The 25,252-nt window shown below is 36.9% G+C and overlaps 1 protein-coding gene across 2 annotated transcripts in view; it reads right to left on the bottom strand.

Moving 5' to 3' along the window:
* WDR37 (WD repeat domain 37) overlaps window positions 1-25,252 on the bottom strand; it is a 46,070-nt gene that overhangs the window by 17,741 nt on the left and 3,077 nt on the right. For both annotated transcript variants that reach the window (XM_075704578.1, XM_075704579.1), the window contains exons 2-9: window positions 20,635-20,812; window positions 16,533-16,629; window positions 13,870-13,965; window positions 13,637-13,701; window positions 8,234-8,369; window positions 6,753-6,824; window positions 4,659-4,703; window positions 1,354-1,430 (exon numbers count right to left, since the gene is read on the bottom strand). In XM_075704578.1, the coding sequence (XP_075560693.1) occupies window positions 1,354-1,430; window positions 4,659-4,703; window positions 6,753-6,824; window positions 8,234-8,369; window positions 13,637-13,701; window positions 13,870-13,965; window positions 16,533-16,629; window positions 20,635-20,772 (726 nt within the window). In that variant the 5' untranslated portion in view covers window positions 20,773-20,812. The remainder of the gene's footprint in view (window positions 1-1,353; window positions 1,431-4,658; window positions 4,704-6,752; window positions 6,825-8,233; window positions 8,370-13,636; window positions 13,702-13,869; window positions 13,966-16,532; window positions 16,630-20,634; window positions 20,813-25,252) is intronic.

Here is a 25,252-nt window from a genome sequence, read left to right as displayed (position 1 = left end):
CAAGAGAAAAAAGATTTGGAGACATTCCTTCCCATTTATTCTAAGTTACATTTTACAGTGTAAACGCTTCCCAATCCCCTTAATGTGAAGGTGGGTAACTTAAGTCTGTACAATCCAGCATATGCAGGTATTCCCTATCAAAAACTTACCTGAAGGAATAATACCAGCGAGTTAAATGCAGTTTTAATACCTCCTTCATTTTAAAATCTCTTCTGAATTGTTTAGCTCTGACTATCTGTCCCCTTCACTATGTCGTAAGTCTTTTATATTCCCCTCACTATAGTACCCTTGAGTTTCACTGCAGCACTTATATCAAGGGACTTTTTGTCCTGTAAATTTTTAAGAGTAGGAACCATCTAACAGGACAGTGACTATTTTAATCTTTGGGAAGATGATCATTTACAGCCGTATTTTTATCCATTAGAATTGAAATCATTACATCAATATTTGTCTGCTGGTCAATACACTGTCATCATGCAGTGCTGATGTAAACTGGAGGCAAAATAAATTCTTTTGCTAAGGAGGAAGCTTCGATATCTGAACCCTATTTCATTTATGCAAGACAAATACACTTTTCTTTCATGGTATTTGGATGTGAAAAAGATAACATTTGTACTGCTCTTTCAAAATGGAAATGCCAAATCAAATAAACTGAATCAAACATTTTCCATTCAGAAATGTATCTCATGTTATACAGCCATGTCTTGCTCCTACTCAGCTTACTGAGAAGCTCATGCTATAAGCTATGTTTGTCTTCACAATTTAGTAAGGGTGCTTTTAAGTCAAATACAGCATTTGACAGTCTACAGTAAATACTGACTAAATAAAAGCCTGGGGACAACAATGTCAGATAGTGTGATAAGTGCTGGCAAGGGTCGATTAGACATCAAATTTAAAGATACAATTAAATAAATGCCAAAAATACAAGTCTTTACCATCAGTTTTCACTTCATAGCAACTATAGCTAATACAGATGTGTCAGTAAGTTAAGCTACAAGAATTTAACTAGTTTAAAAAGAACTTCATTATTATTTATGATATGAATTATTACAAAAAAAGTTACTCGACAGTTCATTTACTTACGCATTTATTACCTTGAACAAAAAGTCAATTAATGTACTGGCAGCTGCATATTCTATTCTGTACCACAGAGCTTTGAAAACATGAAGTCTTTTTTATTTTTCAAAGGCTGAAATATACATTAAACTAAAACCTTAAAATCCCACCTTTTGCAATCCTGAAATAAAGTAATTTTTAAATTATGTGTAAATTTATCATTCAGACATATCATGAAACCTGCATCTGATGAAACTGCTGTGCAATTAGTTTGGTTGCAGTAAGTTGATTGCTTACATTGCAGTCTGCAGTTGGCTGAGGTGCAGGCAACTGTACCATGTACCTCCAGATGTGAGCTGTCTGGTCTCCAGATGCTGCAGAGGGGGAAGGGGCGGGGGGGAAGAGAGAGAGAGAGAGACACTAAATAAGGGCATTTCCATGGACAGTAAAAACAAGCTTTAACATTACATTTGGCAACATTGTCTGAGTTGCATCTTTTTCTAACAGATACTATTATGACCTTTTTGGTAAGCAAGTCTCAACATTATCAGTCACTTTCCTGGCTTCAATACTGACAAGAACATAATTCATTATGCAAAATCTAAGTAGCTACCAAATTAATCATTTCTGCAGTGAAAACATCCACTTAAGTACTACACATCAGAACATGAATATCACTGCTGCTCTAATATGTAACATTTGAAGACGGCATTTAATACATCAATGGGTGCCATCCTTCATTTGCTATTTCTCAAAATACTGGGGTTCCTCTTCATTCAGTGATTTCTTCCATTTAATGTTTTTAGCATGGTTTTAATGAGAAACCCAAAAGAGCAAGTGTGAAGCTATTCTGCTTCTGCCTTAAGCAACTCAGCTTAACTAGCACCAGTTTACAGCTCAGTAGGTACCATCTGATTTTAGACTTCATTTTTTTTTTTTTAAATAGACTTATCCATTATTAACTAAGGAGAAACTCAAGATTCTCCTTGTTACGGACAGAACAAACATGCTCTAATATCCTAGGGGTACACTGTTGAGAGTTCTAGATTAAGAAGAAAAACAAATTATTATGAATATGCATAGATCTGGTAAGTGCAATGTACATGAAAGCACTAGGAAAAATATCTCGTCTAATACACCAAGTAAGAAGGACAGAAGAAAGGTCAACCTTGTAGTATTTCTGGTGTCAGTATTCTGGATCAGGGAGGAAGATTTTTTATTTTAATCAGTTCTAAATCAATCAAGTCACACTGAAGAACAGGTCCCCTGAAAACTTTCAATTGAAATACTTTGCAGAACTACCTCTCAGAAAAATAATAGAAGAACAAAAATCTAGCTACAAGCAGCTTTTCTTTGGTTGGTCGTTTTGTTTTCTATAAGTCAGTTTACATAGCAACATTGTTTATGGTACTGAAACAATTACTACAGTTACCATATTAAAACAGAAAAATCCAAATAGCCAAACTTAAATCATCATTAGCCTAGATAGAAGGCATTCTACTCCCAACCTTCCGTTAAAGTGGTCACTGTAGATGCAGAAAGAAGCAGCATTTTAATTTCTAACCTCAGTAATAATTATCCTCATTTTACAATGACTTACCTAAAAGCAGCAAATTGAATCCAGACCTCTTTAATCCCAAAGCTAGTGCCCTAACTGCTGGACCATATGAACCATAGTATTAACCACATTAGACAGTTTTCAAACCTGAAGCTGCACTGATGGTACTCTCGGTCCTGAAAACACCTTTACGCTAAGTCATATTTTCGAGCTGTTTTTTCTGCACACTCAGTATCACAATAGTCTTTTCCTTTAGTTCTGGAAAACATCATGTATTTCAAAAGGGTTAAGATAGAATAGAACAGACTATTTCAGTTGGAGGGACCCACAACTATCATCTAGTCCAACTGCCTGACCACTCCAGGGCTGACCACGTCAAAGCATGGTATTAAGAGCATCACCCAAATGCCTCTTAAACACTGACAGGCTTGGGGCATCAACCACCTCTCTAGGAAGCCTGTTCCAGTGTTTGACCACCCCCTCAGTAAAGAAAGCCTTCCTCATATCCAGTCTAATCCTCCCCTGGCGCAGCTGTGAACCACTCCCACGTGTCCTCTCACGCGATACCAGGGAGAAGAGATCAGCACCCCCCTCTCCACTTCCCCTCCTCAGGAAGCTGTAGAGAGCAAGAAGGTCGCCCCTCAGCCTCCTTTTCTCCAAACTAGACAAGCCCAAAGTCCTTAGCCATTCCTCATAGGTCATTCCCTCCAGCCCTTTCACCAGCTTTATTGCCCTCCTCCAGACGCATTCAAGGACCTTCACATCCTTCTTAACTTGTGGCGCCCAGAACTGCACACAATACCCAAGGTGAGACCGCGGAAACACTGAAGACAGCAGGATAATCACCTCTTTTGCCTGGCTGGCTCTGCTGTGCTTGATGCACCCCAGGGCACACTGCTGACCCATACTGAGCCTGCTGTTGACCAGCACCCCCAGATCCCTTTCTGCAGGGCTGCTCTTCAGCCACTCCTCTCCCAATTTATACTTATGCCCAGCATTGCTCCACCCTAGGTGCAGAATCTGGCATTTGGACTTGTCAAATTCCATCCCATTAATCATAGCCCAACACTCCAAACTATCTAGATCACTCTGCAAGGCCTCCTGTCCCAAGACAGTCAACAGCACCTCCCAGTTTGGTATCATCAGCAAATCTGCTAATGGTGCATTTAATTCCTGCATCCAGATCACTGATAAATGTATTGAGCAGGACTGGCACTAGAATCGAACCCTGAGGAACACCACCGGTGACTGGTCACCAGCCAGAAGCAGCTCCATTCACTACAACCCTTTGAGTTCTGCCCTTCAGCCAGTCCTTCACCCAGCACACTGTGAACCCACTCACCCCACAGTTGGACAACTTGTCCAGAAGGATGCTGTGAGGGACAGTATCAAAAGCCTTACTAATATCCAGAAAAACTACGTCCACCGCCTTCCCTTCATCCACTAGGCAGGTGACCTTATCATAGAAGGATATCAAACTAGTTAAACTCCCTTTGTGAACCCATGTTGACTGTGCCTGATGATTGCGTTATTCTTTAAATGAGTTTCAACAGTACCCAGTATAATCCTCTCCATAATTTTTCCAGGAACTGAGGTTAGACTAACAAGTCTGTAGTTGCCTGGATCCTCCCTCACACCCTTCCTGTAGACTGGAATAACATTGGCTAGCTTCCAGTCGGTAGGGACCTCCCCAGACTCCCAAGACCTTTCGCAGATGATCCAAGAGGGGTCTTGCCATAACATCTGCTAGCTCCTTCGGTACTCTGGGATGAATCCCATCAGGCCCCATGGACTTGTGAACATTCAGCTGATGTATGATTCTAAGTGTCTGTTTTGGAGCAGGTAAGCACAAATGACAATGATATGACAAACACAGATGGGAAGATCTAGCTCTGATTTGTTATGCCTTAAAATAAAAAAATAATTCTATCAACAAGGATACTGACAAAGCAGTAGGAAGAGGGGCTACAACCAAAAAGATGCTAGCGAATAACACTTATTTTTCCATCACGACTAATGTAGCATATGAAAAAACTTTACATACCTGTAAGAGCCACTTGCTCAGCTGGATGAAACTTTATGGAATTTACTGTGTAAAACAAAGTAAAGTTTTAAGCTAGTATACTATAAAAATTATTTCACAATGTTTTATCATTAAAAGCATTGAAAAATCAAGAAGTCTTCAGTTTAAGTAATTTTTTGTAGTATAGCAATCTCTTGGGTGAGATAAGCACAACGGTGTTTTATTTGAGTACATAAACCTATGTACTCAATCACAGAAAGCAGCTATAGTTGATTATACAACAATAGATTTTTTCTAGCAAGTTATATTCTTACTATATATCTCAATACATAGTATTAGTGTTTCATGTTATAGAGGATAAACAAACCACATTCAAGCTGACAGGAGATAATGCTCTGCACTTCCATAAAGAGAATATAAGTATTCGTAACTATTTCTAATGTAATGAAAACTTACTATGTATTACCATCAACTTTCTGATTATTGCTTAAGACTGCAACAACAAATGCCTAAAAACCTAATGCAAATAATACAAATTAGATTTCAGTCCTGCAACCACATGTAATCAAAACATGATTTTTTTAAAAATAGTCCTGCAAGAATTCTATCAGCCTACAAAGCTGCTCTTTTTTTTATTTCAGTGCTTAAGATTCAATTACTTTTCATTACTAAACACTTCCATTTGCAAAATCCATAAGCTTCTCTTCAACTGCTCTTCAAGAAAGAACTCAGAAATCATTTCCATCCATCATACAAATAAAACAGATGCTTATGTTGTTAGGAGAGTGTGGTGTAATTGAGTCTAAAAAGATACTCCTTAAATTGTTCACACTGAGCTAACTCAACAGTACACCAACTGCTGGCACCCAACACCTCTGCTCCATTTCAAATCAACTGTCAAATATAAACAAGGAAAGAAAAGGTTTACTAAATTAAAAATACATGATTTTTATATAATTATTATTTTATTTTTAATAAATTATAGTGTATATATTTTTTTTCTTTTTTTACTTAGTTTACATACAGCTCTTGAAATACAGGTGAGAACTTTTATTATTTTCATGGTTATCCAAATGGCAATTTAAAAAAAAAAAAACAACTATCAGCATGAAAATGCAAGTGGTTGGATTTTTTAAATGTGACTTTCTGGAGGCTAAAGGTACCCTCTCCACACAGTGAGCAACCTGAGATATCTGAACAAATTAAAGTGTTACCTGTTGTTTCTATGCATCTATCTATTAGTGTCTTTGTGCTGTAGGAGCTAGAAATCACATAGCAGGAAAAAAGAAGTAGAACTTAGAGTTGAAGCAGCTGACCACTGTCTGGGGAACTTAACTCTATTTGTATCTTTGCCACAAAGTTCATGAGATGTGCTAGCTGAGTTACTTAACCAAACATACCAGGTCAAGAACTGCATTCCTCATTTTCTGGGTGCACGACTCTACACTCCAGGGTACAATCACTCAAAGTGCTCAACTCTCAACCACAAGTTAAAGCTATGGAAAACCTCTACGCCTTTGGTCTATAAAACGCTATATTGTAACCCATTCTAAGACAGAAGAGGGCTAATCAGGTGCTTGTCAAGTTGGACACCAAAAATTAAGATTAACATCAAAAACACTTACTGCACTGCACCTCTCCACCCAAGGAGGGGTTTAAAAACACTGTTTCCGACGTATTTAATCATGTATTAAATAAAGAAGTGCAAATAGATGGTCACCCAGCATCTGTGGCTTGTATCCCAAATATAACACAGATGCTGTAAAACAGCTCATTTCTGATTATATATGCTTCTCTTGTTCTGCATATGCATGAGACCTCAATGAGTTCTCACATTTAAGTTCTGAGTGTCGTAACTGTGCTTGTAAATTTCTTTATATGGACTTGTTTATTCATTTAGCATTTACAGAACTGTCTTAATACGCCCCTCTAAGAAAGAATCATAGTACAAAACATTCTGTCTATGAGGATTACTGGAACTTCACAATTGACTTGTTAATGGTGTTGGCAAACCTGCAAGTGAAACCACAGTAAACATTTTTGTAGCAGTCCAAAACACATTTCCCCCCTCCCAAACACACTGTTTCCAGTTTTCACAACATACCCTTATCTTACCTGATCCAACATGCCCTACATACTTGACAAGGCACTTCCCTGTTTCTATGCTCCACAGCAAAGCAGTGTGATCTACAAAGATTAATTAAAAAGTAGCTGTAAATAGTTACAAATGTATGGTTTTCACTTTTAACTGATTCAACAAACAAGTTATCTCTGAATGTAGAGCATACCATATGAAATAGACTTCAAATGTAGAAAAGACCAACTCCGCTTGATTATTACCCTATATATAAAATATAAAAGCTTCCTATCATTATAACTTAATATGCATCTCTCAAAAAAAGTGAAGGTGCTGTCCCAATCAGATTAATTTGCAGGAAGTATTGAAAGGCAAATTCTACTTTTGATATTTTTTCTAACTTGGTTACATACTTATGTATAATGTTCGAACTGTGTATCATGAGATTCAGAAAGAACACAGAAAGCATTCAGTGGTGAAAGTCAGGCAGTCACTACAAACAAGAGTTCTATGCACAAGCTACTTAATTCCTGCATAGAAGTCCCAAATGCATATAGGTTACTGCAGACCCTATGAAAACTTACTTAAAGGAAATCACTCCCAATGCCACTCCTTTACCCTGCCACACCATAAAATAATGTAAGTATTTGTAAGTGGGGACAATCTTAATGCTGAATTGGAGAATGGCTGTTTCCAAGTTAAATCAGGACAAAGATAAGATGTCCCACACAGAGATAAAATGTGCCCCTTCGTGGACGCATAAAAATGGTAACAGTTCAGTTTACAAAGCAGAGGTTTCTGGTCCATAATATTTACGTCCAGTAAAGGTCTTCAGATTCTGTCCCAGTTTCAAAAGACTGTCACTTCAAACTGACCAGTTCTAACTGGTTATCGTTTATTTCCCTAATAATTTTCCAAATCCACACAAGATACTAGATTAATTTTTGGATCGCAGTAGATTTAGTGACTTATTCATTAGTCCCTGTTCCCTCTCTTAAGTAGAGAGGAAGGAATCTAGTAAGTTACATAAGATCTGAAAATTAAGATTTTCAGTTGCCCCTAGATCCTTAGGCAAAAGCCAGATGAATGTAAGAATACAAGAATGTGCAAACTATGACTATGTCTACGACTTCTATAAAACAAAGGCTAAACAATACTACAGTAGGAAGTCTGTGGGGATCTCTGTATACAACAGTATAGTATCCTGTGTGAGAGACCTCTCCAAGCAAGCAGCTCCCCAACCCACCCAACAGGCTACAGCTGATCCTAGGAAGAGTGTGGCCTGCATGGAAGTTATCTGGCACGTACTTTAGAAAGATCAGCAAGGACGCCTGAACCTTCTAAAGGTTAAATGTGTTTCAAGGAAAATGCAATTTAAGAACTTTTCAGCTACTGAACTTTTTAAAATCGACTTTTTCAGTGTGGAGCTAAGTATTCCAGTATGCTTTTGATCTACATTTGCTATAGCTTAGGGACTAAACCAGAATTTTCTAAAGATTCAAGCAACACAAAACTTTACCAGCAGATGCAGTTCCCAACACCACTGGTTGAGTTTTCGCGACACTGACATCCCAAATACCATCCCTGTGGCCAACATATTCCTTTACCAGTTGACAGATTGCCCTTGATGTTGTAGTTTTAAAACTGGATACAATCTGAAATAGCAGAGACACCAACATTTTTTTTTCTACATTGACCCAAGATTAAGTAATTATCTCACAAATATAAATAGATACTAACTTTTTCACAATAATTCTTCAGTGTTCTGACAGTTCGCTACTGTCAAAATTTGACATTTGATGGTACGAAAGTGAGTTTGGATGCAAATGTACCTCTTAATTTCTTTTTTTTTCTTGCTTTCTTTTTTAATAATACCCCCCCACACCTTTTTACAGAACACAAGATAAACTATTCTGTACTACAATAACGCAATCTCATTGGAGTAATGAGTTTTACAAATGCAGTATGCACTTCCCATTCAGTTTGGGTAAAGGATTATAATTTAAAAACAACAACAACAAAACCAAAAAATCTAAAAACTTTCCTTGCCTATTCCCAAACAAGTACATCTGATAACTTAAAGACGGTCCATGTTATCCAGTGTAATGTCTTTGAAAAAAATGTACTTATTACATAACTCTAGCAAAATCCAGAAACAGTCCCATTTAAAACACTCGCTGATGGTTTTCTTCAAAACTGCATAAAACTAACCAAATCAAACATTAACCTTAGAGCATATGCCATTTATTAGTTTATTTGTGTAATAAAGCTTTTTTTTTTTTTTTAAGATATGTCAAATTCATCTAACATTTGATAAGCACATTCCCTCAAAGTCAATGCTATCAAGGGAAAACAGAGAAGACTCACTAAATCCAAATTAGTATGTGCATAAGTAATACTAAATGAAAGGAAGAAAAAGTCTAGCAAAATGGCAAAACTACAAGGCACTATAGTACAGGAAGGCTGAAAATACTCAGTCTCTACAAAAAGGAACTGAAATGAAGAAATTCTGCATTTTCAGATGAAAGGGGAGTGCAATATTAAAAAAAAAAAAAAAAACCAAACCACAACTGTCTTGCTGGAACACTTCCAGAGACAGCTGAAATCAAGAGTGGTGAAAGATGACTTCAAAAAGCAAAACCACTGTTAAAAATACCCTATTTTTACCCCACAAGTCTTGAAGCTCATAACTGTTCTTTGAGAAAGACTATCTGAAAAGCTTTGTTAAAGCTAAAACAAAAAGAAAACTTCCATTTGTCCATGTTTTCCTCTGCATGCAATTATGTGCAGGTATCTATCTGACCGATTAAGTCAAAACCTTTAAATGCTTCAACACAAATCACATTAAGACTTATCTACAGCTTAGTAAAAGTTAGAAAATTAATTAAGTCTACATGTCAGATACAATAAACTAAGGTTAAAATCCCATTAGTTTTTGGTATCAAAAAAGAAGGTCTTAAGTATGTCATTAAAGCAAATTACTTCCACAAAGGTTTTTAAAAGTTAAAGAATATCTGCAAGAGCATTCCAAATCCTGAGCATGTCAACTTTCCAATGATGAAATGATAATGCCCTATTTGAATTCCAATTTAACAGCTAATACACATTTCGGTTTCACAGCAGAAGAAGGAACAATCATTAAGGATGCAATGAAAAGAAAATGGGTTAATGGTAAAGTTCATTAGTTCAACCATACTACACGGTTCCATAGGCCTTGAATACAATCCTACAGATGCAACTTTCACATTGAATATAGTCCTTAAACTAAATGGAGTCAATTATGAGAAGTGGAACAGCATAATTAAGTGAACAGTTAAGGACTAATATAGCGCTCAGCTCAAATTCCAAACTTCCAAAACAAAAGTTTTTCAACTCTCAACCCCACACTCAAACTGTACTTGCATTCTGTCTTTCTAATGTTGAGTCAAATCTTCCTGCAAAAGTTTTCTAGGAGAAACTATCTCCTACCCATCAATAAGCACAGATTTTCCAAAACTGCTGGATAGTGGTTCCACTGATCATCTAATGGCAAGGCTGTAAAACTCCTTTCGGAGTATTAGCAGTCTTGAATGAACACATGGAAGATAAGAGTTCAAGAACACTATCTAACACTAAATATCCAGATATAGGTATTTATTTAATGCAGACTTTTTCTACACGTCTTTTCTTTTTTTCTTCTTTCTTTTTTGCTGTCCCTCACTTCACACATCAGCAAATGGATAAACTAGATAGTGCCTGGATTACTTCTTGGTTCCTTAACCATACATGAACAATTTCCCAAGAAAGGAAAGGAAATACTTAAATAACATGCAACTTGCTAAAAAGAGGCCTCTGCACTGCAGAAAATTCTTAAAACAACTTCAGCAGATCTCGGGTTATCATATACAAACACAAATAAGTGGGCAATCATATCTTGAGTGTGTTTCAGCTTTGTCTGTCTTCTTAAAATCCATACAGTTTCATGTACTTCCTTCTATAAAGAGATCTGTTAGTAAGGAAACAATTGTTTACCATGTAAACAATTGAAAACTGAACACAAATGGAAACAATTACATGGCAAACAAATTGAAACACTCTGTAAAAATGTCTCTTAAGTGGACAGGACACATTAGAAATAAGAATGAAAACTCGGTCAAGTCAGGACCAGGCCAGCAGCATTACACTGTGACTAATGAACAAATTTCCTGCAGAGTGAGATTAAGCAGTGAGCTCAAAAACTACACTTCCAAAAAGTTTTATTCCCTTCAAATGCTGGGTGAAGAAATACCTTCCTTTAAGAGTCCTTTTCCTGATCCAAAATAATCAGAGATGCTGGAAGTTAGTTTATGATGGAGCGCGTTATATCATTTCAGTTTATTTTAGGATTCTGTATAAAATGTTAATGTTTTCCTGACAACTGTCATAGCCAGGGATTGTTAACATCAGCAATAACATTTTGTCAACATCAAAACATGAATTTCACATAGTGATTCCTGCATCTACAAACAAATGCAGTTAAATTACAGGATCTTGTCCATTAACATATACAAAAAACTATTTTTAGAGTACCAAGCACTAAATCAACTCTCTCTCTCTTCAGGATTTGGGCACTGTTGGATAACCCCTGCTGCTAAAGGCATCCTTTTCTGATACAAGTTTTGCCAGCTTAATATTCAGACTCCTAACTCAGCTAAGGGGTGAAAAGTATCCAGGTATCGGAATTTTCTATGAAGGACTTGAATTAAACATGTTTACCTCAGCATTTTCCCCAAGAGAATGAACAGATTGCTTTAGTCTTAGCATATTTTACCAATATTAAAGCAGTCAAGTGTCAGCTTTCTCATTAGAACAAGCAAATATTGAAAGCTCTTTTCAGAACAGACCTAAACTCTTTATAGGCTGGCAATCAGAAAAATGTAATCGTGTGCAATTACACAAAACAATTGGTTTGTAAAACTGAAGTCTCTTCTAATTACCCACAAGGAAAAAAGAAAAAAAAAAATTACAAAAAAGACTTCTGCCAAGTTTTAAATTAGGCATACAGTAACAGTATAAAGGACGAGCTGAAGAGAAAAGTTGCAATCCACTACCCCACTGAGTTTGGAACACAACCCATTTTTGGTGAACAGCATTATTCATTCAATGCTCATAAATACAGGCATAATACTTTCAAAGCTGTTAAACTCTTAAAACTCTTCAAATGTCATTTCTCAGATAATGTATTAGGGAACTCCGGCTGCAACCAGCCAGGATACAGCCAGAAAGATCATAGTTTGTTAGAAACTTAGTTACAGCCTTTCCTGACTTTTGGCTATAGTCTCTTCAAGAGACAAAAGGTTGCAGCTTTGACTCTTCTGTGCAGGAAAGAAGAAGCGGTCGAATAAAGCCACTCCCATTAAGTCCAGAAAGGTTTCAAGGAACACACCGGAGAGAGATGCTCTCAACTTTATCATTCTCCTCAGCTCTCCTCTCTACCCCCCAGTAAACTCTGATTCAAAGTTGTGGAAAGAAACATATCAGCACATTCAAACATCTGTTGATTACCGATTGATATAACAGATATGTACGATGTCTATAATAAGGTATTAAATTCTTCATGTTCCACTACTCATGGCTACTTTGCTGTGCATGCATATCACAACACCGGGAAGCAAAGCAGTTACCCAGGAGCCTCCACCCCATACTTCCCAGCTTCCCACGCTGAAGTTGCGAGGTCCACCTGCCTTGCCCGGGAAAGAATACGAGCACTACATTGCAAGCAAGTGAAAGAAGATAAGCATTTAACGCCAGCCTTAAAAAAACCAACCTAACAAAAAAAAAAAAAAAACCCACCAACACCCACACCACACCAACAAAACCCCCAACACTACACTAGAGAAGGTACTAATTCATAACTACATAGTAGGTGTACTAATACTATATTGTCCCTATTTAAGTGGCCTCATTAACAAATTCGCAAGTCATTAACTCTTAAGAAAAAGGGAGAGACACCTCTATGCATCAGATTGGCAAGAATAAAAAAGAAAGTTTGAGAAACAATAAAATAAAAAGGAGTCCAAATAAAACCCAGTAAGTTAGATTATTTCACCACACTACTCAACTTTCAAACTTTCACACTACTTAACAGATGGTATTTCCAAGACACCTGCAGTCTTTCCATAACCACACATTAGCCTGCAATACAGGTCAGCACAGAGATTCTTATATAGTTGGTTCACATACCAGATGCCACTATGGTTTCCTCATATTTCATTTACCCTTAATAATGTATCATGGAATGACCCAGAGGTAGGGCAAGAAGAGCAGCAAGTAAACTCTCTAAGAAAATTGAAAATGGGGAGAGAAGGAGGAAAACAAAAATACCAGACAGATGCAGATGTGCAAGATGAAAAACACCAGAAAGGGTAACTGTGCTAAGAGACCAGGCAAAAAAAGATAGCTAGCTACTAATATGCAAGGCTTGCAACATAAAGGAAACAAACTATTCTAGTCTCATAGCTAAAAAATAAAATTAATTTTAAAAACCCACAAAACCTGTAATAGTACATACACAGATGCCTACTTAAATCCCCATTTCAACTGCAATACCCAAATCTTTATTCAGAAACTCAATACCTACTAAGTTCTCTATTTCCCTCATGAAATAGAATTTTTTTTTAGTTCTCTTTACAAGAATAATCCCACATACACATGTGTGCACACACTCTCTCCCCTCCTCCCCTCCAACATTCATTCTTTAAAGAAGGCAAGCAATTATTGTAAAAATGTCATATAGTGTGGTTGAAGTAATGGGTAATTGATAATCCAAGACAAAAGTACTGTTCCTCATGAGGCAGGTTTACTTAAAGAACAGCACTACTCAGCTTAAAGAAACCAAAATTTACAACTTAAAGACAGCCATGTTAGTACACATTGATAAGTAGAGGTTTAATTTGTCTCATACCTTGCTAGTAGATGCCTTGTAAGTTGTCTTTAATTTCTGAGAAAGCTGACTGGTACTATGACTGGCTGTTGAGACAAATAAATCCAAAGGAAGATATTTCAAATACAGCATTAGCTTATTTGTATAAGTAACTGGTATTAATTCCCTTCAATAAGATTCTAAGTTTTGGCCAGCAAAGTACACAAAAAATAAATTAAAACATACTAGTTTAGGATTCTTTGTGTTTCTCTTACCTTTTGTTTTCAGTTGTCCTTTGCTCAGTTCAGCTCCATCAATTGTCTGTCCTTCGGCTGCTAAACGCTCATTCAGTGTATCAATCTCTCTGCGCACTAACAATAACAAAAATTCACATTAACATGAAAAATTGAATATCATTAACAATTTCATTATCATACTATTTAAGAATTGTTATGGTTAGTAAGTAATGTATTTTATGCTAAGGACAGGAAAAGCGATCAACTATGATTTTATAAAAGCAGGTCTCACCAAGACGTAAGCCAAGACTCATGCTGAATTTTCCAGATATCAACCTTGACCCAGATTCCAAAGAAAGTATTAGTGGCTTCTAATTACTGTTACTTTTACTAATAAATGTGGCTAAGGATTAACAAAACAGCTTCTCTGAAATACATGGCACACCTGTATTGAATTAAATCCAACAGAAGACAGAAAACTTGCAACATCATAAATATTTTATCCACAGAATTAGTATGTCATTTCTTGACAAAGATTTTACTAATCACAAAATAGTATTATTTCCTGAACACCTGCCTACTGTTAGAGTTTCAGTAAGAAAGGTAGTGCAGCAAATGTATGTTCTTATACTTTCAAATACATTAAAAAAATGTAGAATGACATATGCATTTTACATTCAAGTGTTTTAGAAACACGAAATACCATCAAAATATTTTCATTGCACATCAGACAAAGCACATATTTGTAACAAGAATATGCTTTTCTGTCAATTATTTGTAACTCTCACCACAAGACAGAGTGATGGCATAGCTAAAACAAATCAGGTATTCATAAATGATTTCCAGTGGCTGAGCTGGTTTAAAGTTGCTCAACTTCATTTTATAAAGAACATTTTCAGTGGCTTATAGTTTTTTCTCAAAATCTGGGCTGATACTCTTTAAGCGTTCTCCTCAGGTGAAATCTTATTGAGAGGCTTTAACCAAGCAGTTTTTCACTGTTCTTAAGCGTAGGTCTGTCATTCCACAAATTCTTAGGACTTTTTTTTATAGAAGTCATTTACCCCCAAGCTTTCAAATGTGGGAGAATGTGACCCATCAGGAGTATAATTCTTGCCATTTCTGAGAAATTCACTGAAGTCTCAGTTCTAAGCACTAGAAAAGTCAGTTACACTTCCATACCACATCCAAGTTCTTGAAATGAGCAGAGCAAGATTCTCTTTCCTGTGTTCCCAGTCACATAAACCTAAACTTTTATAAAACACAGACAATATGCAAGAGAAGTAAACAAAGAGACAGGCTTGTAGTAACAGATGACTGAAACAAACAAGCCAGGCAGACACAAGAATTGCCTGAAAGGATTAACACTGAAGCCTGGAAGGGATAAGAAAAGGAAGAAACTGGAAATTAGTTGTAACAATGGAAAGGGAACGTATGAAAAGCCAGAGAGGAAAAACCTGAGATTCTCTACGTACAGTAACCGCAACACTAATGTAGGCATTAGACCAAGAACAATAAATAACAGACTGAGCACCAGAAAAGAAAAATTTAGAAATTGTCAGGGGGGTGGGAAGAGATCACAAAGGCTAGGAGTGAACTAGAACTGTGACGTAAAGAAGGAAGATGCAGAAGAAACAGAAATGGAATGGAAGGAAAATAATCATACTCTGGAGGGTACAGACAACTTCACCACTTGTTTTCTGACAAACATTTTTGTTGGGGTGGGGAATCCCTACTTTTCTTGCTACCAGCCAACTTCTCAGCAGGAAGCCGAGAACTCAGTTGTGCAAATTGTCACTAAAAAAGTGTGAAGTGTTGATGATAGCCTTTAACCAACAAATCTCAGGTTTTAAGAGAATAAAAACCCAGGACATTTTCAAAAAGCATGCAGGAATGTTGGGGTTTTTTGGGGGGTTTTGGTTGGTTGGTTGGTTGTTTTTTTTAACATGAGTGTTTGCTTTAACTGTGGCAACAGATTAGGTGTGAAAAAAATTTGACTTGGAGTCAAACCAGACAGATTCCACAATTCAGAAGCCAAGCCATGCAACACAGCTTGCAAAATCCAGCAAGGAAAATTGAGCAGAGGCTTTACTGTATGTGTTGCTTACTTTGGATCCTCTTACATCACCTTGGATCACTTACATTACCGTACAACTTCACTGTCATTAAACAAATAACATTTTTTGCAGATACACCTGGAATCTTCACCCAAGTGCTCGACTTCAGAATTCATACAGTTGCAGGTGCTGGTTACGCAATGTACTAAGTAGTACGATCCAAAACCACCACATTTTACACTTGCTCAAGGAAGACACTTTTCCAATTGTATTTACTAATATTACATCATTAAAATTAAGCCTGTAAATATACAACAAAGCCACAAACTTCAATGGCTGAACGGAGTTACTGCCAGATTAACATGGTATATACCAGAGCCTACAATGACAAGGAGACAGCCACTTTGCCTTCTTTGCCTAAGAGTCAAGGAGGAAGACACACATCAGCACTTACTGCTTGTGTCAAAGAGCTAAGAAAGTGATTTTTCTGAAATGGTACAAACCCCATCTTCAGCTACAAGTCCAAAACAATTCTTAAACTCCTCACAGAAATGCTATGGTAATTACACAAGTTAAGCATCTCAATTAGCACTACTATATCCTCAATCCAAACAATTCGTAAGTTGCTGGAAAAAAATAGATACTCACACTCCAAGTTTTCAATATACAGGTTTTCAAACTCCCGCTCTATTTGTCCAAAAAGTTCAAGGAGTGTATTCCGGACAGAAGATGGTAGTTTGGAATCCTAGAAGGCAAAATATTGGGGTTTATATTTTTCTTTACATATATTTTATGTAGTTGCCTTTCAATCTTAAACTGATTTTAACAGTTCTCTCTATCTCCCATCAAGGAGGGAAATTAAAACTACTACTGATGTAGAACACAAAACAAAAAGCTCTGTGAATCATAAAATTATTCATTTTACATACTGTGCATCACAAAATTATTCATTTTACATACTCTTCTCTTTCAAGGGACAGAATTCAAATCACCTGTAGGGTTCTTTTTTGTTGTTAGTAGAGATAAATTATAAAACCAAGATACATGTACAACTCATTAAAGAAAAAATGTGGAAAAAACGTTTATAATACAATGTTAAGGTGCTTCCAGTTCAAGAAGAAAGAATACCTTTGGTTAACAAAGTAATTCAGAAGTTGACTATGCCTTAGGTTAGGAAATTGTCATCACATAGCACCTTATTACCAAAGCTTGAGACAAACTAACCTTTTAAACATATTTTTAACACCTACCTATTTTTGTCACTAACCACAACTAAGTGTGAAGGAAACTGCAATTTCTAATCCTTCCCTCTCCAGATATTATTCAAGCATCTTCTCTTCACAGAAAGTAGTCTGAAGCAAATTCACAGATGAGGGCTGATTTTTTTCTTCAGCATAATCAACATAGCAATTCCGAGGCACAAAAACAAGTATGTAATAAATCCACTAACACAGGATTTATATAATCTGAGCTCAACACACAGCTTGACCACAAGTTTCTGTTGGCAAGCTATTTAAATTCTATTTATCTGCTTATAAAACAGAGATCAGCATCATATTTTCCCTGAACAAATGCATACCATATCCAAAACAAGTAAGTACTGATTTCTGTTGGGAGTCAAGGTTCTCACTATATCAACAGTTCTGTTATCAAGCACTGTTGAGCACACCACTGTCTGTAGAGCAGAAGACAACTTACTGCAGTACATTGAGAAGCTAGTACTAACAAACATCTTTAAATTTAAACACACCTTGCTACTAAAAAAATGGCAAATTAGAAAGGAGAAAACATGGTCATTAGTCTAATAACTATAATCAATTAATCCACTAAAGTATGGAGCAAAGGATGAACCATCCTTGCTCACAACGTACATAAATTCTACTACAGCTGTTTTATTCTTCAGCTGCTGGTGGACCACAATATGTAAGTTGGCTTACTGCACTTATAATTTATCTAGGTAGACAGCTAGAAACCTTTTTTAGAAGAAGTTTCCACTTAACTGAGCCTTAGCCTAACAATGAAAAAGCTCAACTACTCCTTTGTAGCATATCTAACCCATCACCTCAGAACTCATTAAGACAACATCTTATTACTGGACAAACTTGTAAATAATATAGCTGTATTCAAAAACTGAAAAATATCTACGCAAGGAAACAAGTTACCAAATTTCAAAGTGAAATTAATATGGTATGATGTATACTGCATTATTAATATATCCATGTTCAGCTATCAAATATACAGGGAATGTGCCTGTCAGCAACATCTATGTGTTTTAAAGCAAAAGTATGTAACCTCAAAATCTTGAAATCATCAGCTACAAGCAAAAAAAGAAAATGGGAGTCAGCTTCTGCCACAGCACAAACCACTATTTCAGGTCTGGAAGTAAAGAAGCAGCATTACTAGAATGGGAGTACAAATGTTAGCACAGGACACCACCCAAATTCCAGTGAACTTCATTATTCAACACAAGTTTAAAGATGATTATAGCTTGTTTTGTTCTTAAGTCTTCCAGCAAACCCAAACCAAAAGAAATTGGTTCCATTCCTATAAACTGACTGAATTAGGAAGAAGCATGTGCATACTAGCCATCAGAGGGCAGCATGCGCCTTCCACCAAGTCAGCATCTAAACAACCAGAATTTAATCTTGCTCACATTTTTTAGTCCACACAGTCAAAATGATTGTCTTCAGAAACAATTAGAAAAGCCTATCATGATCCCAATTTTATAAGTTGTTTCTGAACATTAATTTTAAAGAGAAAAGCAAGAGAAACCACTAATAGCCATGACACACAGCACACCTGCTTTGTGCACAATTCAGTTTTATACCAGTTTCACAGCTACTTTAAGCTGTGGCACTGGGCTGAAACAGGCACTGTGCTGAAAGAAGTGGTACTATGCTCCTTATGTCCCCCTAGGATATTTGTTTCTGCATCTTCATCTGCCTCTCACTTGAGACAGTACTTTTTCCCATGTATTCACAGTCAACCAGAACGTGAAACAGATCCCAATTAAAAGCAACTTGAAACAAAATTGATTAAACAAGAAAACTATACAAATGAAACACTATTAAGAGAAACACTGAAGTTAGAAGAATTATTTCCGATTCAATTACCCAATAATTCAATACAGCAAGGTTATGAAAGAAACTAAGTTATCCTAGAACTTTCAAAACAGAAAAAGAGACGTAGGAAAGGTTTTCAGTCTAATTCTCAGAGCCTGAAAAATAAGCAGATCTAAGCCTGCTCTAAAGTAACCAGCATAGTAAAATGCATCCAATTCCTTTTCTCTCTTTAAAGTTGGCATTATTTAAATTAGCTTACTAAAATACCATGTAATAATGTTATCTGTTTATCTGCAGAAGTACTTATCTAGATCTCGCGTGGCTTACATCTCCACTGTGAAGGGGCATTATTACTTTCTACTCGCTAGAATCTGCCACTGGCTGTTCAAGGTTAAAGGTCAACAAAATTATATAAGATGATACATGAAGCATTTAAAACATTTGTATATTACAGCATAATACACTATTACAGAGTTTCATAAGAAACACTAAAACAGCTTAAAATCGTGGTTTACTACACAGAAGTGACAGCATGCCTTGACCTCTCAGCTGCCCTTCACTCCTTTCCTGAAGTAAGGCTGTAATAGTCCAAACGCATGAACAGTTTTCTATCCAAGTTCTGTCCAAGAACGTACATTCTCCAACTTCTAGATGACTAGAAGCAACAACTTGGGCTCTGTTAGCTCCCAGAAAGCTAATGCTGTAATTTACTGAATAACAGATTCAATTAAAAAAAAATTTTAAGAATCTGTCACAACACTGAGAAAACACAAGGTTTTCCCTTCAGAGTACCTGCAGAGTCCAGAAAGTGAGGTTTTGCGTAGCCAAACACTGTTAGCATTTCAAACCACCTCTCTGATAAAAATCAATTTTTGCACCATCTTTGCCAGGCCTGCATTAACATTGCATAGGCAATTTGACAACAAATAGTTTTTAAACTGATGCTTGCTTATCTTTGGCAGCACTACTTCAAACACTTCCTATAGGAGCCTTATCTACAGTTAATCTCAATATTGTTAGGTGAAACACTGCAAGTGGCTCCAGATTGCGTCCACTACACAGACTAACGTGATTAAGAAAATTACAGGTTAGTGGTGGTTGTCCTTTCCGTTAAGTTTAATACATAGAAGATCACACCTTCATTTGAGCCAAATTTAAAAAAAAAAAAAAAGAAAACCACAAACAAAAATTTAAGTTAGCTCACACCTCTGTCAAGCAGGCAATACTTGTTTACTTTATGGAAAGGAACGCAGAACAGCATTCCCACTAATACCTTCCTTATCAGAGTCATAATAACAAATATTTTGGTTTATTCATATTTCTGGGTTACTACTATTCCAAATTCAAACTTAGGAAATCAAGAATCAACCTTCAACTTTAAGGGGGAGGAGGGAGGTGCAGTGAAATAAACAGGCTGTTTCTTCGTGTTTCTTCGTGGTTTTATCATTCATGTAAGAATACACAAAAGCTGATAAAAAGCTCCACAGGTCTGAATACAACCTGAAAACTGTCAACATCCACGTCAATAGTATCCAAAGACAGTCAGCACTTACAAGCAAGAAAGTCTGCTGTTCCTGAAGCTTTACTGGACATATTTCATTACTGAAACGTATTTAATTTCTTCGCAGAGAAAACACTCCTCATAAAAAAGTTACAGAAGTTACCCAAGCAGCCGCGTATTATCTTACCTGCCCTTCCAACATGTCTCTCTGCAGTCCTGCCCGTTCTTGCTCAGAACTGTTGGTTCTTCGGATTGAAAGGCTGTGCGATTTACGTTTCTGCTTTGCTTGGCGAGCAGATGCACAACTTCCACTTTCTATTGGCATTACTTCAAAAAACCAGCTTCACAGAGGCTCCTATGATAAACTAAGGACAAGCATCACACATTACAAATTGCTTTGCCAAACTAACCAGAGTTTAGGGGTTTTTCCCTCAAAATAGACTATTTAGTTGTACTAAATTTTGGAGTTGTTTGGGGTGTCATTAAAAAGAAGGTATCCCTATTACTTACAGCTATTCTTCAAACAACATTACATTCAAAAGCACATATGCATATACACAAATAAAGTGGAATCACTTCTGCATCACTTATTCATTAGCTAACAAACCTCCACAAAAGGAAAATTAATTCCACTACCTTGCTCATTTTGGAGAGCACTAGCAGACACAGCCCCAAAATGCTTCCAGGAAACAATTATTATGCATACTAAATTTCACTGAAATGCATGCAAAATTAAAACCCAGCTGGAAAATGAAAGCAAACAGACATGATAATTTAGGGACACTGTCAGGTTAAGAACGCATTATGCAACATTAAGTGTTAGTATACAAAACTTAACAGATGTGCTTGTTTACACATAAGCAGAAATTAATTTTAATGACAGAAAACTACTTTCCACCATTTTTGACAGCTCATGGTTTCACTGTCTTGGACAGTAAAAGTGACCATGAACTTCGGAGAAGAGTGAAAGTGCACCTGACTTATCAGGTTGTTGCTGTTGTTAATTTCTGTCAGCTTGTTAAAGCCAAATATGCATTTTAATATCCTTAAAAACACCTGACAGTATCACCAAATAATATTACCATGCATGATCTACTGCTTTCCCCTGTTTAAGAAAAATCAAATTATGTTTGATTTCTTGCATAAACATGGAGAATTATGTTCTTTACTGTCAAAATCTTATTTTGTACAAACATTTAAATACTGGAATTTTTTTTAAAATTAAACCTGATATTCAGCAGAAATTATTTTTAGTTTCATGGCGTACCAGTTGTTAAACATTTCAAATATTTTAAGACTGATTGCTCAAAATTTTTTGATCATGAACATTGAGAATAAAAATTCATTCTCCAGCATAAATGACTTCTGAAACAACAATTACAACTTAAAATAGCTGCAATAGTCTGCAGAGAAATAGGAGAGCAGAGTTGGCAAAGCTAACAAGGCAACTGAGCTTCCTTTTAAATAAGTTGATCAGATAAAATTTAAACCAAACCCAGGGCCACTTCCAATTTAAGATCCGCCAACACACTAGATCTCAAGCTAGGAATGAGCACCATCACTATTAACAAGACCAGGCATTAACCAGTTCAGTGGTTCTGACATGGTATTTTCAGCTTTTTAACATATCATAAAGCCAAGGAAAAGCATAGCTTACTAAAAACAGAGTATGCGCCATGAGTAAAAACAGCTTTAAATTTGCTTTGGTTTTTATATCACAAAATGAAAATATATAAGGATATTTACATTTATATAAAAATGAGACCAGATTTAGTTAAGGTTTTAATGCCCATCCTCAAATTTTCTCATTAAAAAACTTGGTATTTTAATTAGCTTTTGGAACACCCAAGTTCCAGTAACCTGACACCAATTCCATCGTGAATCTAAAATAAAATTCAGGTTGCACAATTATCTTGTACTGCACTGAAATTATTTTGTTCATTTCCTCTGGACTCTGCACAGTCCTTCCCTGCACCTAATCCCATCAGAGCTTTTTATGTGTGATTAATCAGTAGTAACTAATTAGCTATGTTCACAAATTAAAGAAGAAAGACGAGAAAGAACTACCATTGGGTAGTTTCTTATTTGACTAGATTTCTTTTTTCATTGTGGCTAGATTCCTCTGCCATAGGAAGACAGGACTGAAATTTAAAAAAGCCCATCCCATAAACAAGTTATTGCCAATTTTCTGGGCTTCACTAAGTATCTTCCTGTTCCTGGACATATGGTCAACAATTAGGAACAGGTTTTCAGTGCTCATCACATTTCTGTTTCTTTTCAAAATATGATCAGATCCCAAACACATGTATATTCCACCCTCCTTCCTATCTCCCTTGGGAACCACTCTTTCAATGGCTTTCAGTTTACTGGCTTCTGCCTACTGGATTCCTTTTTAAGGCCCAAAGCACCAAACTCTTGTGTGCACACACACAGATGTGTTAAACAGTTTTATATCTATATATACGCATAGTTACATATAATCAGATAAATCAGTTAACACTGCTTCACTGAAGATCTGGGGAGGGTGGGGGATTCTAATTTCTAATTCCTGCCAGATACAGCTCCTAAGCTGTAGTTATACACAGAGATGTTAATGTGGTTTATGACTTACCAGGCAGTGTTTTAACTATGTTAACTTCCATTTTCCCTCTGCTGCCAAGCTACTTCATTTTAGAGGACTTTACCAAGAAATACCCTTTTCTGGATTACTTCATCGAATCATAGAATAGTTTGGGCTGGAAGGGACACTTAAAGGTCATCTAGTCCAACCCCCCTGCAGTGAGCAGGGACATCTTCAACTCAATCAGGTTGCTCAGAGCCCTGTGCAACCTGACCTTGAATGTTTCCAGGGATGGGGCATCTACCTACCACCTCTCTGGGCAGCATGTTCCAGTGTTTCACCACCATTATTGTAAAAAATTCTTCCTTATATCTCATCTAAATCTATCCTCTTTCAGTTTAAAACCATTACCTTTTGTCCTGTCACTACAGGCCCTGGTAGAAAGACTCTCTTCATCTTTCTCATAAGCCCCCTTTAAGTATTAAAGGCCACAATAAGGTCTCCTGAGAGACCACTCTTTTCCAGGCTAAACCACCCCAATTCTCTCAGTCTTTCTTCATAGGAAAGGTGTTCCATTCCTCTGATCATTTTTGTGGCCCTCCTCTGGAGACGCTCCAACAGGTCCATGTCTGTCTTGTACCACCGGCTATGATTGGATGTGATTGGCTTTCTGGGCTGCAAGTGCACACTGCTGCCTCATGTCCGATTTTTCATCCCCCAGTATCCCCAAGTCCTTCTCTGCAGGGCTGCTCTTAACCCATTCATCCTCCAGTCTGTATGGATATTTGGGGTTCCCCCAACCCAAGGTGCAGGACCTTGCACTTGGCCTTGTTGGACTTCATGAGGTTCACGTGGGCCCACTCCTCAAGCCTGCCAAGGTCCCTCCGGATCGTATCCCTTCCCTCAAGCCAATCAACCGCACCACTCAGTATCAGTATGTACAGATTTGGCAGCTATACGTTCTAGCATGCAGAATTTAAAGGGACACAGTCAAATGCATGAGATTACATTTTTACACGGTGAAATTCTCACATTGACTACACGGAAGTTTCTACTTTCACAGCTCATAAGCAAACAGAGAAGATGAAGTAAGAAACACCTCCGTTACTGTATCTGTTTGGTAGCAGCACTTCACCTGCAGCCAGTGTCATTGACAGTAACTGCACTCTCCTCATGCACCAGCATGACCACATCACTCATGCACTGTTCTGGAGAGAGCAAGCATGCACGCTCTTCCCCAGGCTCTGCAAGAGGGTGCACACAGCCATAGCAAAGCTGCAACCAAAGAGGCAACAAGCAGGCATGTGCATACAGAGGGTAGGAAGGAGAAGCCGAAGGGGACTGGCTTCGCTGCCTTTAATATTATTCTGAATTCCACTAAATAGCCTTATAAATTTTCAGTAAGGCAGCGATAATTAAAGAGTTTTTAGAACCAGGATGTAAATTCAGTTTAAAAAAGTGACAGCGTCCCTTTAAATATTAACTTCACTTTGACATTTTCAGAATTATTTTGATGCTAATTGCAACGGTAAGAAGCTATAGGTTTTTCAAGAGTAGATTTCACAAAACAGATCCTTGGCAATATGATGCTAAAAAAATAAATAAATAAGGTGCTCATTTCTAGCAGTTACCTGATTCCCCTTATTATGTAAGGTTTTCAAACAATGAAAATTACCTGTCCAGAATATCAGTGTCATGTTACATATCCTATGAAAACCATATTAAATATTGATTAGTGAAACAGTCAGTAGTATACAAACCAGTCAAAGTCTTTCACATTTTTGAAACTTTTGTAGTTAGAACACACCAGATGACGGGGGGGGGGGAGGGGGGGGGGATATCAACACAAGTCAAGGCTAAGCACCAAATCCCAGTCAAACAAAGTAAGAAAAAAGGGCTTCAAAATGACCCATTATATATTGTTAGTCAGATGAAGTTAATCATAACTTTTGAGTGTTACAAACGGGTTCTGAAAAGAGAAGTTCACTAAATTCACTTTCCTTCTACTTAGTAATTCTACAAGTAAGATGAAAAATCACCAGGAAGCATGGGACTCTTGGTTCCTGAACCAAATGAAGCTATATTCACAAAAGCTAAAAATTAGCTATCAAGAGTAAAAAAAGCTGAACAAAAATACGTTCCGAGAAAAAAAGAAAAAAAATAGAAAAGGGAGAAGAGCATTGTATTACTAAATTATATCCAACAAGGGTGGCAGTTCACAAGTACTGTATTATTAAAAAGTGAG

The sequence above is a fragment of the Pelecanus crispus genome, chromosome 2 (assembly GCF_030463565.1).
Source record: "Pelecanus crispus isolate bPelCri1 chromosome 2, bPelCri1.pri, whole genome shotgun sequence".
In the NCBI taxonomy this organism is placed as follows: domain Eukaryota; kingdom Metazoa; phylum Chordata; class Aves; order Pelecaniformes; family Pelecanidae; genus Pelecanus; species Pelecanus crispus.
Note: the sequence above shows the minus strand (reverse complement) of the source record. Positions and strands in the feature narration are given on the sequence as shown.